Source organism: Protomyctophum parallelum, assembly GCF_964188405.1.
Source record: "Protomyctophum parallelum genome assembly, chromosome: 18".
Taxonomy (NCBI): domain Eukaryota; kingdom Metazoa; phylum Chordata; class Actinopteri; order Myctophiformes; family Myctophidae; genus Protomyctophum; species Protomyctophum parallelum.
The window spans coordinates 13,192,245-13,211,114 of NC_139716.1; the positions used below are offsets into that span (position 1 = coordinate 13,192,245).

At 40.9% G+C, this 18,870-nt stretch overlaps 1 protein-coding gene across 1 annotated transcript in view; it reads right to left on the minus strand.

Moving 5' to 3' along the window:
• Positions 1–12,785: 12,785 nt before the first annotated feature.
• The window catches only part of LOC310875590 (uncharacterized protein), a gene marked incomplete at its 3' end in the record, with an annotated part of 16,546 nt that continues 10,461 nt past the window's right edge, over positions 12,786–18,870 (minus strand). The window contains exons 12-16 of the mRNA XM_083788882.1: positions 18,797–18,870; positions 17,911–18,078; positions 16,020–17,014; positions 14,338–14,439; positions 12,786–12,989 (exon numbers count right to left, since the gene is read on the minus strand). The exon at positions 18,797–18,870 is cut by the window's right edge and continues 636 nt beyond it. Coding sequence (XP_083645008.1) covers positions 12,786–12,989; positions 14,338–14,439; positions 16,020–17,014; positions 17,911–18,078; positions 18,797–18,870 — 1,543 coding nt within the window. The remainder of the gene's footprint in view (positions 12,990–14,337; positions 14,440–16,019; positions 17,015–17,910; positions 18,079–18,796) is intronic.

An 18,870-nucleotide genomic window follows, 5' to 3' on the forward strand; every position in this document is an offset into this window, starting at 1 on the left:
TCTAGATCATGAAATGTAGCAAATTTGTTTAAAAGAAACCGCTTCAATTAACGCTATTGGCACCCAGCACAATGAAACATACACATGACAATATTTTGGCCCGGATGTAGCCCAGGGGCCCGTTCCACGAAACTTGGATTAGGGATTAAGCCGGGCTTTAACACATATCCTGGCTTAATATATCCTGGATCAGTGATTAACCGGTTTCATGAAAGCTGGTTGATCTTGCCAGATTAACTTAACCAGTTAACCTGGATATGTTGAGGCTTGATTTGGTTTCATGAAAGTGATGCTACATTAGTTACCATGGAAACTAATGCTTTGGACTTAGCCTGCTCCGGACCAGGCTAACAGCCAGGTTTAACCTAATCCTGATGTCTTTACTGTTCATTAAGCAGTCAAACTGATCACAAACCAATGATGTTTTCCAGATTTATTCAATTATTATGGGTTTATGTTGCCTTATTTGTATCGGTCTGCATTAAAGGACTAATTTAAGCACTATATAAAATCAAATAACCAAAATATATAGGCTGCACAACATCATGACAGCTTTTGGTGAATGTTCCCCATGAATAGGTTTGCTGTCGTGCAAGTGCACGGTTAAGAAGAATTATTATTCTCGACATAGATCGACATAGCTGCAGGGTTTAAACCCTCACCAGGCGCAGCTCTTCTACTACAGTGAACGGTAGAGTGACTGATGTTAGTCTGCCTCAAGTCAAACGTTACTCTTTTACCTGCTTTTTACTCTATACACTATAATTACAAAGATGCCCAGAACATCGAGATGAACCTGTTTAGTTTATGGCTGCTTTAACAGCAGTGACAACATTCCAAAAAGGAAGAAAAAAAACAGAATGTCAAAATATCCACCGCGGGGTCTGAAACCAGAGCCATTGAGTAATGGCTGAGACGAAGCAGTGATGCTTAGTATGCTTAGTATGCTAAGCATTTAAAGTAGCATCTAAATGACTCAATGGCTCTGGTCTGATTGAAAACAGAACAAATGGCAAACAAAGATCTTTAACATTCGCAGGAGTAACATTATGGAACAGCCTCAATAAAGAGGTAAAATTAAGCAGCTCATTACATTTATTTAAAAAAACTCTTAAAAACAATATGATAGACAATTACAAAGTGGATTGATATCAAAAGGATAACCAAAATACTCCTTCCTCCTTTGCGTTTATCATTATTATTATTTTTGTTGTCCTTGTTTGTATGTTTTGTTTTTGTTTTGTCTTGATTTTTTTTGTTATGCTTGTTTTGTTTTTCTGTCTGTTTAGTTTTTTTGTTGTATCTTCATCCTTTTTATAGCTATTTTGAATATTAAAAGGGCTGGCATTATAAGCTGAGGCTTCTGCCAAACACTCCCTTTTGGTCAACAAAAGAATAACCCTGAATACATTGTATAAGGTGTGTTTATTTTAAATGACCAATAAACTTGAACTTGAACCTATGTCGGACCAAAGTAACCATTCAATTTAGGGGGGTGTGGTAACAATTTGATAGATTTGTAGCCTTTGTGGGCCGAGGTGCACTGCTTTTCTTTTCTACCTTTCATTACACAGTAGGTTGTGACAATGTTTATGTATGAAATATAAGCTTTTGGCTAAATTTACTATGTGTATGCTATGTGCCAATCACTTAAGTCAGGGGTTTTCAACTGAAACTGAACCAGGAACCACCACCCTGACTAAGAATCAAGCTAGGGACCACTGTTGTGTTGGGAGGGTATATGGGCTAAGCTTAGCCCTTTCATAACACTTGCTAATGCTATGCAATATATCCATACCACTGTTTCTTAACAGATGGTCCACGGACTACTAGTGGTCCATGGCATAATAGGCCTGCAGGTGGTCCATGGGAAATGTTTTAAAATATAAATAAAATGTCTTTGTTAGATGTATTAAAATATGTTTAAATAATACAGTATTTCAAAAGTCCATCAAATGTAAGAAAATATTTGAATCGATAGCTAATAAAAATATTTAAATTAAATCATGACCGTTAAGGGCTTGATTCCATTCATTGCACGATACTATATATGTGCAACAAATTGTAGAGCCAAAAGATATATCTTTTGAGAACCACTGATCTATTCCTATCCCACGGTTACACTTGAGCAGACAAATGGGCACATTTCCTAATAATGATGACTCCATCAGGTAAGCTGGTAGACTGCACCCTTCTTGAGAACTGGAATGTCTTAACCTCAGACTTCCCAGTAACTGATAACATTTATGCACTTCCACGTCCGCCAAAAGTAGTGCATCGTTCCGTGGAAGAAAATACAAAATCTTCACTTTGCTACAATACTAAATGCATGGTCAGGGACCACATGCAATACCTTCACGGACCACCAGTGGTCCACGGACCACCTGTTGAAAATCCCTGACTTAAAGGCATATTCAGTGATTTCACTCAAATAACCTTAGGTTTCGTTTTTGGCTGTGGGACCCAGCCTTTCGTCCAATCAGGATAGAGAGTCAAAAACGAAACCTAAGGTTTTTTGACCCCCAGGGGTTAACTGGGGACAGGGAGGAACTCCTTATATGGCCAGCACACTCTATAGTAGGGAGGATTATCACAACAAAACAAAAAAATAAGTGATATTTGAATTAAGTGAAATCACTGAATATACCTTTTAAGTTGAAGCATTTTCTTTAACAAATTTGCTACATTTCATGATCTAGATTCACATATGAGTAAACTAAGGCACCAGTACTTGTTTCAGATGTTAGGTATTTATGACATTTGAGAAAGATTTTGTGTTGGGTGGAATTCTCGTATCTGACTTTTGTTTTGTGAATCTGTTAATGTAATGAGTATTATACGATTAAATGTAAGTAGGATAGGCATTTATAAGCTTTTAGCTTCTGCCTACTCCTTTTGATCATCTTCATGTTTTGGTTTGTTTTCATAACAGCTTACTTTCATTAATCCATCATGCACTTTAAATATCACCATGCACTTTACTCTGTTTTGTATACAGTGTTTTTATGTACTACGGTTATGTGGGAGCTCCCTAGAAATTTCCTTGTATGCTCAGTGTATGCTTTGTGTGCAATGACAAATAAAAGTCTATTCTATTCTATTCATTGTCTTTAAATATTGTATTTGAAACTGAAGGATGATCAAATAAACTAAACTAAATTATTGTCACTGTATGAGACATACAACGAAATTCCGTTTAGTGCAACCACAACATATAACAGTATCAACAGAGAGAACACAAAGACAAAGAAAAACACTGATGGGCATAAAACTGGCATAAAACTGTTAGTCCGTCATAGTCCAGTCCAGTCAAGTCATCTCAATCCATGAATAAATTAATAAGTATTCCAATGCACCGCTAAAATAGTAGTCAAATACACCAATAAAATGTACTTCCACAAGTAGATAAAATAAGGGGGACCGCACAAATCACAATATTTGCACTTTACTTGAGTATTTAGTTGGTTTCTGATTGATATGTTCTGTCATACTTTTGATGTGTTCAGTAGGACTTTCAATCTACGCATAGAAAATATAACATACAAATAAAGAAAAAGCCATTGAATGGAAGGTTGCGTCCAAACTTTATATAAAAAAAATGCAACTTACTGAATGGCACATATAAAGGAGCCTTGCAGGAGGAGAGTGGTGCTCAGTCTGGTTCAGGAAAGTATAGTCCAATTGTCGGTAAACAAAAAAAAGGTAATCTGTTCTGGTTGATGTCATTTAATCCAGACGTAGCTCTAGGTATATCTGAATTTAAGGAACAAGTAACAAGGAACGAGCACTAGTTGTAGGACAGAGATGATGCTGCTGGATTATGCACTGCTCGCCAGTTTTACGATACGGGGGCGCGTTCAGATGCAAAACTATTTTCCATAATTATGACTCAGACAAAGGTAAAGCTAAACCAGTTTCCCAGGAAAACGGAGAACACACCAGTGTTGTTTTTGGCAGCAGATTTTGATTTTAGTCATTAGTCTCATTAGTCTCTTGAATAGTTTTCACTTAGTTGAGTCACATTTTAGTCACCTGGAATGTTTTAGTGTTATAGTTTTAGTCAACTAAATATCATAAGATTTTAGTCGACTAAAATGTATTTTGGTGGGCCTTGATGCCGTCGTATAAAGACTGTTTTTACACTTGCTGAAAATAGCAGATCTACATTCCACAACGCGTTGTGAGCTTGTAGATCGGCTATTTTCAGCATGCAACTAATTGTAAAATGACTTATAGTGGATCTCTTGTCTACTAGTCATTTTAGTCTAGTTTTTATTTTTATTTGTTGTCAGTATATTTAGTCTTAGTTTTAGTCATCATAGCTTAGTTTTTATTTAGTTTCCATTTAGTTTTCGTCAGTGGAAAAAGGTAGTTGACGAACATTTTTCGTCTTAGTTTTAGTCGACGAAAACAACACTGGAACACGCATAGGCAAAGACCCTAATACAGCCAGCTAAAAGTTTCTAAATTTAGTTAAATCAGTCAAATCTACCATACCAGCCCTGGAAAAAAAAAGGATGTAGTCATTTTTTTATTTTTATGTATAAACATTGATTGATTTAATATTTTATTAGACTACATATAAATGCAAACAGCACAATGTACAGTCAGGCGTTTTGTCCAAAAGGATTTCACCGAAGAAAGACCTTTGTCTTGTTTCCATTCGGGTCCCATACAGTACACACTCACACACAATCATGACATGAATAATAATTAAAAACAATTGATATAATCATCATACTATAATTCACTCAATGTCTGTCTGTCATTGACCACAATATTACGGAGGTCTTAACAAAGCCCTTTTTTCACTTTAACAAATTATTGATTTATGCACTAATTTATTAGTGCATTAAAATTTGCCATCTACTTGGAAAATGCGAAAACTCACATCACATATTCACATCAGGTATTTTTCTCTCAGAAACCGTCGGAGCTTGGCCAACAGTTACAACACTTGGAGGGGAGGTTCATAATTATTCAAGTTAATCAGTTGGGAAATTTGGAATAATAGTCTTTTTTTATTGGCCTAAAATATTGTCTATAATACATACATTCATGAATCCACTTCCTGACCAGCTGTTAGTATTGAGCAATGTTTTTATAGGGGTTTCTTGTGACCCTACCATTAACATCCTATGGCAGGTAAAAATGTCAAACTTTCCTTTAGCTTTAAGTAGCATCTGACATGTCAAACTAGGGCGTTTTCATGATTCTGAATCCATTCCAAGCATTAGTTTTGCACAAAAAACACTCGTAGACGTCATGACAAATGTGATGCGGTCAGCACAAAATGTGATGAGGTCAGAATCATGAAACCCCCCTAGTTTGTCACATGATACTTAAATAAGTATCGTAACGTAAAGTGCGCTATAAATAAAATGTATTATTATTATTAAATATTAAAGCATAAGGAAAGTTTGTTTATGGTAGGGTCACAAGAAACCCCTATAAAAAACATTGCTCAATACTGACAGCCGTTCAGCAAGTGGATTCAGTGTGTGTATTGTTAAGGCTGGCTCTTGGGCCTTAACAAAGAGGGGAGACCAGACGGAGTTTTAAGCAGAAAAAAATATTTATTTAAATAATTAATTAATAAAGGTAAACAAACAAGTCATTGTAACGTTCCAAATTAAGCTGGCAGGGAACACTGCCCAATTAACAAAAGGTAACCAAAATTACAGTTGCCCTGGTGTGGCTACCCTGCAGCCTGCCTGAGGAGGAATGGGGAGACCAGAACATTATCACAGCAGGTGCTTTAATAGTGTTTGGGGAGGACACTGGCCAGGTGTCTCCCCTTCTGCAGATTGCAAGCTCCGCCCTCTCAATCCGACACTGCAAAGGGATTGGGTTAAGCATGCCTGACACAGAACAGCATGCAGACTCCTTAAAGGTACAGGGGCCGTCACAGTATATATAATATAGACAATATTTTAGGCCAATAAAAAAAAAGACTATATACTGTACCAAATTTCCCACCCGTCCACCTCGACTGCCGGACTATTATAAGACTATTAGATCTGCCCCCTCCACTGAGAGTTTTAAGTCTAGGCTCAAAACGTTCCTCTACTCTCAAGCCTTCCAGTCCCCCTAATTTACTCTTGCACTTTATAGGATACGTTCTCCGTACTGCCTTTTAACTGCTCTCTTCTATTTTTTTTTATTTTTTTATTTTTATTGTTTCACTGATGTATTGTATTGCACTGTATCATATTGTTTTCTTTGACCTGTGAAGCACTTTGGTACGATGAGAGTCGTTTTTAAATGTGCTATAGAAATTTGATTTGATAATGGACTGCACAAGATATATATATATATGACATCTGAGTCCTGAATGGATTGGACATGGGAAAGGCCTTGCACTGGAAACATCTTGTGCAAATATTTGCCAGGGGTAAGGGTAACAATAAAAGTCATGTTAACCCATTTAGCCCATTAAAAATGTCTTCAAAAATCCTGACAGTTTTCTGAAAAACCTTATGTTTGTGTATCAGTGGTGCTCAATATTTCATGTCAAGGATCCCAAAAATTATATGTAATATGCCTCCCCCCCCCCCCCCCCATCTGAATATATGAATATATGTTGTTCCAGGGACCCCCTCCCCAGAAGCAAAGATTTGAGTTAAAATGTTCACTCTGTAATAATATATAGATTTGAGGCACATTTTCACGATAAAAAAAAAATAGCAGACCTACAAGCTCATAGTGCCGCGCTATGAGCCTGTAGATCTGCTATTTTTAAATAGCTAAAGCATGGGTTTTCAACAGGTGGTCCGTGGACCGCTGGTGGTCCGTGAAGGTATTGCATGTGGTCCCTGACCATGCATTTAGTAGGCCTAATGTAGGAAAGTGAAGATTTGTATTTTAATTTATTGTATTGACCACAAGTTGAGAAACAATGCAGTAAATGACGTGGTGACATACGATGACGCTCGATCGATGTTGTCAGTTGTCAGGGAGGTAGAATCTCAAGGGAAACTGTACCGGTTTGCCTGGTTGAGTCACCATTATAAGGTGGTCTGCTCGCGCATACATACAGTAAGTTACAATGAACAGCAACATGATTTTAATATGGAAGGTTAATTTCCCCCCCACACCACGTCCATATTATCCCCCCTCCCAACACAACAGTGGTCCCCAGGTTGATTCTCAGTCAGGGTAGTGGTCCCTGGTTCATAATCAGTTGAAAACCCCTGAGCTAAAGCATAACATAATGCTTACAACACCAGAAAGGGGTTCCCGCCCAAAATGGGTTAAAGGAGGGGCTTGTTTGTCGTGCATGGCGCCTGCGTCATGTTTCTCTCTCTTGTTCAGTTTCTCACACCAATAAACTCATCAAGTATGTGTAATTTAGATAACATAACCGGCACGTATTATTAATCCCCGCATGGGAACAATGTGTGTATAGCTGCAACAGCAGGAGGCTGTCTTAAATGCATTTTGGGCGGGAACCCCTTTTGGTGTTTTAAACATTATGTTATAATTTAGCTATTGAAAAATAGCAGATCTACAAGCTCGTAGCTACGAACTTGTAGGTCTGCTATTTTTGAAAAATCGTGAAAATGTGCCTCAAATTTGGAATATATTTTTTAACTAATTAACTAACTAATCTTTGCTTCTGGAGGGTCCCTGGAACAACATATTTTCAGATGGTTGGTCGGAGGCCAATTACAGATAATTTTTGGGGTCCTTGACCTGAAATATTGAGTGATATAGGCCTAGAAACATATAGGTATTTCAGAAAACTGTCATTTTTTTCAGGCCTAAATGGGTTAAATGCATTTGTATGATGAATGTATTTTTTTCAAGATTGCACCTGTTTTTATTGTGCAGTGTTATTTTTTGATTGTGTTGTGTTGTATCACTGAGGATACGTCCCAGGTGCATCCATTTATGTATGTATTTAGTTCTTCTATTTATAGTGACTCATAGGAATAGACTAAGTGACAACCAGGAATAGTTTGGTGACCACCGGAGAGACGGGTGGCAGCCGGAAATTAGACGGCACCCGGGAGCAGTATGGGTTAGCGCCCCAGCCTGTGTCTTCCGTGAGGAAGAAGCCCAACAAACCCACGGTGAGGCCTTTAGGAGGGCCATGCAAGCCTCAAGCGGAGCCTGCGGCACCACCAAGGGCAAGGTGGAGCCTGCGGAACTGTTGCGGCTTGAGAATCCACCATTCCTGAATGAAGTGCCTGGTGCTGGGAGTCTGGTGCAACACACAGGGCCTGACCTGGTGAGAGCAGGAGTGGACCTGGTGAGACGTAGGAGGGGCCCGGACAGGTGTCAACCCACAGAGCCTAATCCTTCCATGTGCCAGAATGGTACCTCCCAGTCCCGGCAGAGTAGTTCAGGAGGAATGGATTGTGTGGCCCTGGTTTTTCCCTAATGGGACTTATCGAGGGTAGCTACTGGGACGTAAGTCGGGACTTGATCACTCCCGGCTGGGTCACCTGAGTGAGGGGTATGATGTTGCGAGACCCGAAACCCCGATGACCTTGGGATACATCACTGAGGATACGTCCCAGGTGCATCCATTTATGTATGTATTTTATTATATGTTCTATATGTATTGTTTGTCATGGACCCCAGGAAGAATAGCTGCTACTTCTACTTCTGTGGCAGCTAATGGGGAACTACTGTATCTGAATAAAGAATAAAGGCTGCTAAGTAACAGGAACAGGTGAGGTTATAGGAGACAAAAACAAACAATCAACTCATCATAAATGAGATGTTGAACTGAGACTTCAACATCTCATTGCAGCTGTCGGTATGTCGGTGGAGACCCTTGGCCAATAAGGGACCACTATTATTGGTGACGTAACTGTTTCAAGGTCGGTATATGGTCAATATTGGATGATGTACGATGATAAGAGAGCCCTTCACTTCACACGGGTGTGATTCCCCCCCCCCCCCCCCCCCAGAAGTACAGAAGAGGGGGGGGGGGACTTTTGAGATTTTTGAGTTTCAATTTGCAGCCACCCGTAAATACTCTTTGAGAACTTTATTTTTTAATGGGTTTTTTTGTGGCTTTTATGGAGGGATAGAAAGTAGGCTGACAGGAAATGGGGAGAGAGATGGGGGTGACAGGACAGATGGGAGCAAAAGTTAGCTCCCGCATAGGGCAGGACTTAGCTGGGAAGAACAGAAGCTCAGTCGTGTCTGGGTTCAGCTTGAGGTGGTTGGAAGTCATCCACTGTGAGATGTCAGCCAGGCATGCAGTGATGGCTCTACCACCTGGGAGGCAGAGGGGGGGGAACAAACGACAAACATAGAAACATAGCTTTTTCAGAAAACTGTCAGGATGTAGAAGACATTTTTAGAATCTGAACTCGGGTCAGAATGGAAAACTGTCAGGATGTAGAAGACATTTTTAGAATCTGATCTCAGGTCAGAATGGGTTAAACAAAGTTAAAGGTTGATGTTTAGTTACCTTCGTGATGCAGTGTATGGTATAGCGCAGCGTTCCATCCCTCCTGAATCAAACCAAAGACACAACGCCGGTGTTTGGAGGCCGAAGACATCGGAATGCTGCTTCCAGCCTGCTTTATAGTTCAGCCAATCAGCAGCCAGCCTGGCTCCTCCTAAAAGTTAGCCACTCATACTCACAAGTCAACCCATTTAGACCGGAGATTGATTCTACAAATGTCTTCTAAATCCTGACAGTTTTCTGAAAAACCCTGTTAATAATTATGTCCAAAAATATATGAAATTGGCCACTGACCCCCATCAGAAACAAAGATTTGAGTTGAAAACATTCACATTTGCGCCAGATGTTGACGATTTTTCAAAAATAGATCTACAAGCTCATAGCTATGATATCAAGGCTTGAAACTGTCTCAGTGCCACATGACGCCTTTGGACGCCTCCCCCTGGTGGCCAAGAGTGTCAATGGCGCCTAAAAAAATATGAATCCATATTTTGAAAATTCAACTAATCTGGTGTGCAGGTGATGATATGCACATTACATGCACAATAGAATTACATTTTCTTTCTTTTATTTATAATGGGCTTCGGTGGCTAAATCTGGTGTCCACCTGGTGGCACTGAATGTTAAAGTAGATGAGAATTAACTCAAAGGAGATATTGGTCACAGAAGGGAATGACAGCCACGTGAAAACGTAAGAAATGTTCACAAAAAGCGCAACATTTAAACAAATCACATTTTATTGATCCCGAGACCAACTTCTTCACAGAGTTAGTCCTTAAAACAGCTGTACAGACGAAAACGTGTTCAAATGTAAATAAAAACCTTTCCTATTGTCCGTCTCTAAAAAGACAGTGGTGGAACTCTCACGACACCTGTATATAAAACATAGACAGAGTATAAAGATCTCAAATGTACAAGAATAGGACATGTGATTTGAATGATCAATATAATGTGTTGACTTGAGAGAAGATAATACTGCCAACGTTAAATATTATCAGTTTACAGTTAAGGCTTGCAGTTATTGTGTGTGTGTGTTACTCATCAAAAAAAAAAACATGGAGCCTAAACACAAAATTACAGTACAATCAAATTGAACTTACATAATTTGGCTGATCTGTGGTGTGCCTTCTAACAGAAAAAGAAAAAAAAGAAAATAACTTCAACACCCGGTTGTCTTTTGTACATTTCTTAAAATGTGTACCACTTGTAGGACCACCTTAAAAAGGAAGAACTCTTTCTGCCATGATTTGTGAACATTGAAGAAAACATAAAAACTCACACTCACACCGTGTATGTCCAAAAGCCTTACTTTTTTTAGGACATTGTTGGACATGTTATCCAACATAATTAGAACTTATTCAAACTTTTCATTGGTAACATATATAAAACTCACAGAAACTTGAATACTTTAACTTTGAAAATGATTTTTTTTAAAGTGGGGGAAATGTGGTGGGGGAATTCTTCTCTTTTATCAGCTCTAGTTTGGTCACATCTGAAGCACTTGAAGCACCATGTTGGTGTGCAAAGGATTTGCTTTATATTATCTGTGTATATAAAAATATATCGTTGCTGTCAGGAGGAAACCACCTTTTTTTTTTTTTTTTCTCCTTTGCAGATAGTTTGAGGATCCAATGGAGTTCAGAGGTTTGTTAAGAAGTGCTTTTTAATACTTAATTGGTTACATATTTTCTTAACCAACACACAGACTTAAAAGGTGTTCAATAGAGTTGATTTATGAAAAAATAATAAAATAATAAAATGAGTTAAGTGGTTCTCCCTCAGATAAAACAATACGTTTTGGGGGCGGCAGTGTCTCAGGAATGAGAACTGTGTGGTTGCCAGTTCGATCCCTGTGGGCTCCCCCAGAGTTAATGTGGAAGTGTCCTTGAGCAAAACTCCGAACCCATAATTGCTCCAGATGTGCAGGTTGGTTCCTTGCATGGTTTCCTCCACCATCTGTGTATGAATGTGTGTGTGTGTGTGCGCGTGTGTGTGTATGGGTGAATGTAAAGCACAATCTATGTAGAGGTGTATGAATGTGTGTGTGAATCTATGTAAAGCGCCTTGGACAAAGGCGCTATATAAATGCACCATTTATATATATAAATGTATATTTATACATTTTGTGGAATATACTGTGTGTGTGTGTGTGTGTGTGTGTGTGTGTGTGTGTGTGTGTGTGTGTGTGTGTGTGTGTGTGTACACACACACACAGTATGATTCCACAGAGGTGTGACCTTCCTCAGTCTGTCCCACCAATCCAGACTGCAGCATCAGGAACACTCCACTGAAACAGAGGAAAGACAACAACAGTTTCTTTAGGAATATTTGTCACAGTAAACGATCAGTTTGTCTGTACATGTATTCACATGTACAGCATGTGAGAGATGGTCATATAATAGTCATGATGCTGCCAGGCAGGCTACTAGGGGTCACGTTAAAGAAAATCCCAGAAGAAAATGCAGTATGCACTGCAGATATAATGTAATGATTTAGGGCCATTACAATATGGAACACATTACCCACTATGATCACTGAAGAGGTTCCTTATGGCTCGTACAAACTGCACGATATTTATGCTGTTTTTGGCGCTCGCCGACAAAACTCCAGATCTGACGCAAGATCGGGGCTTCGATCGGCGAGTTTTTGCTGGCTGTGTGTGAAAGGAGCTGCGAGAAGATCCAGCGCAGATAAAAGCGCTCGCAGACTCCTTCCCGAGCGTTTCTGAATATCTAGCAGGTTTGATATTTGGCTCTGTCGCCGACTACTGTGTCGTACATATTGGTAGCTCTATTAGCCCAATATCGCTGCAAACGTTTGGACTGTGTTGTAATTGTATGTATTGTCATGTTTGTTGTGGACCTCAGGAAGAGTAGCTGCTACTCAGAATAATAAAGAATAAAGAAACTCAGACAGACTCACCTGCTGTCATCTCTCCTTCCCCAACAACCATTGCTTCTTTCTTTACTTCTTCTTTCACCTTTTCACTCTGTCCTTCACTCCTCTCCTTCTCCTCCTCCTCTCTCCTCCCCTTCTCCTCCTCCTCTCTCCTCCCCTTCTCCTCCTCCTCTCTCCTTCCCTCCTTCTCCTCCTCCTCTCTCCTCTCCTTCTTCTCCTCCTCCTCTCTCCTCTCCTTCTTCTCCTGCTCCTCTCTCCTCCCCTCCTCCTCTCTCCTCCCCTCCTTCTCCTCTCTCCTCCCCTCCTTCTCCTCCTCCTCTCTCCTCCCCTCCTCCTCCTCTCTCCTCCCCTCCTTCTCCTCCTCTCTCCTCCCCTCCTCCTCTCTTGTCCCCTCCTTCTCCTCCTCCTCTCTCCTCCCCTCCTCCTCCTCTCTTCTCCCCTTCTCCTCCTCTCTCCTCCCCTTCTTCTCCTCCTCTCTCCTCCTCTTCTTCTCCTGCCACCTCTCCGCCCTTTGCTCCTCCTCCCGCTCCTTCTCCTCCAATAGGGAGCGGAGGAAGGCGGGGCTGACGATCTCTTTCTCCTCCAACAGGTAGGTGTGTTTGAAGCGGTGATACAGCATGGACGCCTTGTCCATCACCGCCTGGTTGGCACGGTAACTACGCATCTGAACGCACACACAGGCACACACAAACACGCACATGTCAACGTGTGTCTGTCTCTTATCACTGTGTGTGTGTGTGTGTGTGTGTGTGTGTGTGTGCTGGGACAATTGATTCTTTTATTTGACATTCTTTTGATTACTTTTCCAATTAATATAATTCATTCATTCATTCAAGTTTTATTTATTCTCGACAGTTCCTACTTTTCCAATTAATAGAATAACTGAGAAACACATAACTTTTTTTATATAAGAACCGAATTGAAGACCACCACGGCGGTTGTCATACAAATATAGTGAACATAGACAATCTGCACTAGAGGCGGAAATCGCTAAGTAGCTGACGATTCTATTCCGATTCAGAGAGCTATGATTCGATTAATTCCGGTTAATTGGGCTATAATCAGATGACGATTTGATTACCGATGACCTGAGATCAGATTCAAAAAATGTCTTCTACATCCTGACAGTTTTTTGAAAAAGCTATGTTTCTATGTCAGTCGTTCTTCGATTTAAAAAAAATAGCAGACCTACAAGCTCGTAGCGCGCTATGAGCTTGTAGATCTGCTGTTTTTGAATAGCTAAAGCATAACATAATGCTAACACCAAAAGGGGTTCCCGCCCAAAATGGGTTAAAACAGTTTTACTGCATAACCCGTGTTCCCCGCTATTTAATCCATGTTTCGGTGCCGCTTATTACGCTAAACCCGCTATTTGTTTAATGTGTTTACCGGTAATTTTGCCGTTTTTTATTATTAAAACGAAATTTGGCCCGGTGACGAGGCCGTCGCGTTATGACGACGAAACCGCAAATCGAGCAGTGCTCCGGGCTGCAAGGGCTTCTGGGAAAATGAGTTCAATGCATGTGGACGGTGGTTTAGACTGGGCTCTGCGAGCCATCGCAGCCTGTTGGACTATGGGACCCATGGGACTATTTTCAAGGGGATTTTCATGGATTAAAGCTGCAAATACTTCGGCGTTATGCTCCAAAAGGTAATAATACAATCCTGGCAGCCTAGGTACGATGGATATATTACTTCCATCATCTTGTATTGCTAATAAGAGAAGAGATGTGTCACTGTCAACTAGGAAGGTCATATTTGACAACATCAACAATTGCAGAAAACTAGTCCTTTTTTGTAAAATAATATCAAATATATATTTTTAAATAATAGATTGACATTTGTGAATCTATCAATAATCACTATTACTTTATCGCAATTAATCCAAGAATCAATTTTATTTTCCACCAATAATCTACACACACACACAATGCGTTTGCTATTTCCACTATTTGATGTGTGTGTTCTCTGTATTTGTATGTGTGTAATGGATGTACTGTGTGTGTCGTTACCTTTCTGAGCGTAGCGATCAGCTCACTGTGTCTCTGGACGTGTTGCGTTGTCACGTACACCATGCTGAGCTGGTCCAAGGCCAGCAGACACCCGCTCACGTCCTGTCACACACACACACACACACACACACACACACACACACACACACACACACACACACACACACACACACACACACACACACACACACACACACACACACACACACACACACACACACACACACACACACACACACACACACACACACACACACACACACACACACACACACACACGTAAAACAAAGAATGACAGATTTAATGTGTATCAGATTAAAGCAGCACTGTGCTTAGCTAGGCGTCTAATTCTGATGCAATGGAAGTCCTCTGCTCCCCCAACCCATCTTCTTCACTGGATTAGAGATGTACTCTTACTTTATTAAACAAAAAAATATGTACCCTGAGAGGCTCGGTATCCAAATTTGAGGACACCTGGGGCACCTGGTAAATAACTTAGTTTCAAGATCTTCCAGATTGGATTAGTTTTAAACCCGACTCTGATCATGATAGACGCGACCTCCGACGCAGCTGGGGGTTGTTCAGTATATTTATTATTAGGGGTGCAGTACTTAGTTTAGACTGTACTTAGTTTAGTCTAGTCATTTGGTTAGACCAGTCATTATGAGTCCTACAACTACAACCTATCTCAAACCCTCACCCTAACCCTAACCTCCCACGGGGCAGCACACCTAAACCTAACCTTAACCCATGTCTAACCAATGACTAGTCTAAAATAAGTATGCACCCCCTAAACCTAACCTCCCACGGGGCAGCACACCTAAACCTAACCTTAACCCACGTCTAACTGATGACTAGTCTAAAATAAGTATGCACCCCCACTCACTGTCCATTATGTTTTGGAGGGGTGACCAACTGACCATGCCATGTTGTCGTGGGGGGGTGCATACTTAGTTTAGACTAGTCATTGGTTAGACATGGCCAGGTTAAGGTTAGGTTTAGGTGTGCTGCCACGTGGGAGGTTAGGTTTAGGGTGAGGGTTTGAGATAGGTGGTAGTTGTAGGACTAATGACTGGTCAAACAATGACTAGTCTTAACCAAAAACTGTCTAAACTAAGTACTGCATCTGTTGTATGCTGTCGTATGTTTGTCTTGTTTCAAAACTAGATTCCGGTTCCTAACGGTCAGTGTCACTTCCTTGTTAGTATAGGACTATACAATTTATTTTTATTTTTTGCTACCACAATATGTTATCTTTTTGGTAATGTCCCGTATGGGTGTGTCACATGTATTGTTATGTTATCTGATTAACTGTATACCCTGAAATCTTGAATAAACAAAACTGTGGGGGAAAGAAATGCAGGGCATTTCTTGAAGTAGGCACTCGACAGAGTGAAGTAGGCACTCGACAGAGTGAAGTAGGCACTCGACAGAGTGCCTACATGGAATAAGTGTGCATTTGGTTCCATTTGTACATTTAAGAGTTATCTGGGCCCGCTGTGGCAAAAAGCCTTTGAGAACCACTGGTTCTAGGATTGATGCTTACCCAGTTACTTTCTAATGTGGGCTTGTGTATGTATGTATGGGTGTGCGAACGTGTGTGTGTGTGTGTGTGTGTGTGTGTGTGTGTGTGTGTGTGAGAGAGAGAGAGAGAGAGCCTGCATGCATGTGCTTCAGCTCACAGGTTTGTCGTTCTTCAGAGCGATCCTGATGTCTCCGTGTATCTTGTGCAGGGTGGAGTCGGTCAGACTGACGACCGGTCTGGCCTCGGCCTGTTTCTTCTGCAGCTGCACCACCGGCTGCATGTTCTTCTGTCGTTCCTCCACACTTCCTCCCCCCCTCACCGGCGCTTCATCCTTCTCTCCTCGCGCAGCAAGCGACCTTCCTGGCGACTGAGGCTGGCTCGTCGATTTCGGGGCCGTAGCTGCCGCCGCCGCCGCCGCGCCGCCTTCTGCGGCGGTCTTCCGCTCAGCGTCGGTCTTTTCTCCAGAACTCGTTCCCGCCGTCCGGAGCTGTCTTGTCGTTTTCGGGGTCTTCTCTCTCTCTTCTCTCTCCTGTTCTCTCTTCTCCAACTGTGATACCCTGGTTTTCCTCTTCTCTGGTTTCTTCTCTTCTGCACTGCTCTTTTTTTCATCCATCTTTTCTGCTGGTCCCGGTGTCTTCTCTACTGGTCCCGGTGTCTTCTCTACTGGTCCCGGTGTCCGGAGCTGTCTTGTAATCTTCGGGGCCGTCTTGGAGTCCTCTGTACTCTGTCTTTCGTCCGTCTTCTCTCCCGTGGCTGACGTCCGGAGATGCCGCGTCGTCGCTTTCGGGGCGGACGTCTCGTCTTCTGCACTCTTCCTTTCGTGCGTCTTCATCTCGTCTGTGGTCGTTCCTGGCGTCCGGAGTTGTTTCGCCGTTTTCGGGGGCGACGTCGTCACCGCGTCTTCGGCTGCTCTCCTCTTTTCATGCGTCTTCTCTCCTGCGGTCATTTTGGGAGGTTTGTCCGTTTTATTATTATTGTCTTCCTCTACGGCACTGGTTCTCTCGTTTTTCTTCGCCGTCTCTCCTCCGGTCTTCTCTCTCTCCGTCTCCTCTGGCATTTTCCCTCCCTTTTCACTCCTTTCCTGTTCCCTCCGCTCTTCCTCTGACCCCCTCGTCTTCCTCTTGTCTGCTTTCTTCTCTTCCGTCGTCTTCTCTGAGATGAGTTAAGACACAGTAAGTGAAGTTAATTTGGGTTCATCTAGGTTTAGTCCATTGCACAATGCTTACCCACATTCACACACCTTGCCGTTATAATGACAAGGCCACCCTGGGTGGAATTTCTTCCCCACCAACAAATATGACATGAAAGCAAAATGGTCGCTGTGTGAATGACTCTTTTTGATACAGAGACAGTCATGGCGGCAAGACTAACTGTTCAGCAGAAGAGAAAAACTATTTTATTATATTATTTTTTATCCAAAATGAGTTAATAGCACAGGCAGACTCTTCACATACTAGAGCATGTCTGCAATAAATGTCAGAGCTGAAATCGACATGTAAATATGCAATAAATGCTTAAACATGTAGCTAGGTGTAATGTTAGAGACCACAGAAGACATGTAAATATGAAATAAATGATTAAACATGTAGCTAGGTGTAATGTTAGAGACCACAGAAGACATGTAAATATGAAATAAATGATTAAACATGTAGCTAGGTGTAATGTTAGAGACCACAGAAGACATGTAAATATGAAATAAATGATTAAACATGTAGCTAGGTGTAATGTTAGAGACCACAGAAGACATGTAAATATGAAATAAATGATTAAACATGTAGCTAGGTGTAATGTTAAGAGTCCACAGAAGTGAACCTTTCAAGCCTGTTTTCTCAACTCGCTGTTTTCTGCAAGACATTACTCTATAAGCCATATCTCCAAAACTGGTTGGTCAAACTGAACAACCAATATGTCAATTTGAAGCTATGATTCCCTGCTTTCACATGACATGAAGAAAAATAAATATATACATATAGTCAACCGAGAAGATAAAAAAGATAAAGATACTCGATAAATGACTTTAAAGAGAAGGGATAATCTCTTAGACTTACTGTCAGTCTTTTCCACTGTGGTTTTCTCTCGCTCTCTCTTTCTCTCCTCCTCCTCTCGTTCTTTTCTCTGTTCTCCTGCCATCTTCTTGTCCTCTTTCCTCTCCTCCGGTCCTCCTCCCATCTTCTTCACTTTGGTTCCCTGACCAGGAGATGCTTTAACGATCATGCCTAGAATGAGTCGTGCAACAGTTATAATCAACATAAAATATAATGAATGTACTTTTTTTTATGTAATCGATTTTCAAGGATATTATTTAAATTTACTTTTTTTTCCTGCCACAAAATAGTGAGCTGTCCTGCAACTAATTTTGTATATAAAACAGGTATTAAGTGGTTGATAAAACCAATCTTAGTCAATTATAAAAAAGAAAAAGAAAGAATCGACTATGCGACGCATGCGTCGATCCATTGATATAATAAAAACCCAAGGAATCCAGGGAAAAATTTTAATTGATTTTACGACCTACGGTTCAAGAGTTATAAGCCAAAACGTAAAGTGGGCTGTTATAGCGCCAACATGAGGCCGACCAATAACATTATAAGTTAATTAATTTTAGTAATTATTATGAACCTACCCTCCAAGTTTTGTAACTATAGTGCTTACAGTCTCTGAGGAAAAAATACTTGAATGTGGATTTTTTGCATTTTCCCATTCATGTCAATGGGGAAATTTAATTCATATCAATTAAACTATAGAACATTTCCCTTAACAAAATACAAGCACACCATTCCCGATGAAGCCGGTCAATTTGAGATATGGCTCAAGTGCGTGCTGCCAAATCTGTGGGAGGAGTACCAACCACACTAATAACACGATTATTCGATTAATCACAATAATAATTGATAGAATAATCGCCAACAAGACACTCGATAGCCGCAGCCCCACCTATGATCCTCCTCTCCTCCTTCTTCTCCTCTTTCTTCTCCTCCTTCTTCTCCTCCGTTCCCTTCTTCCCAGCA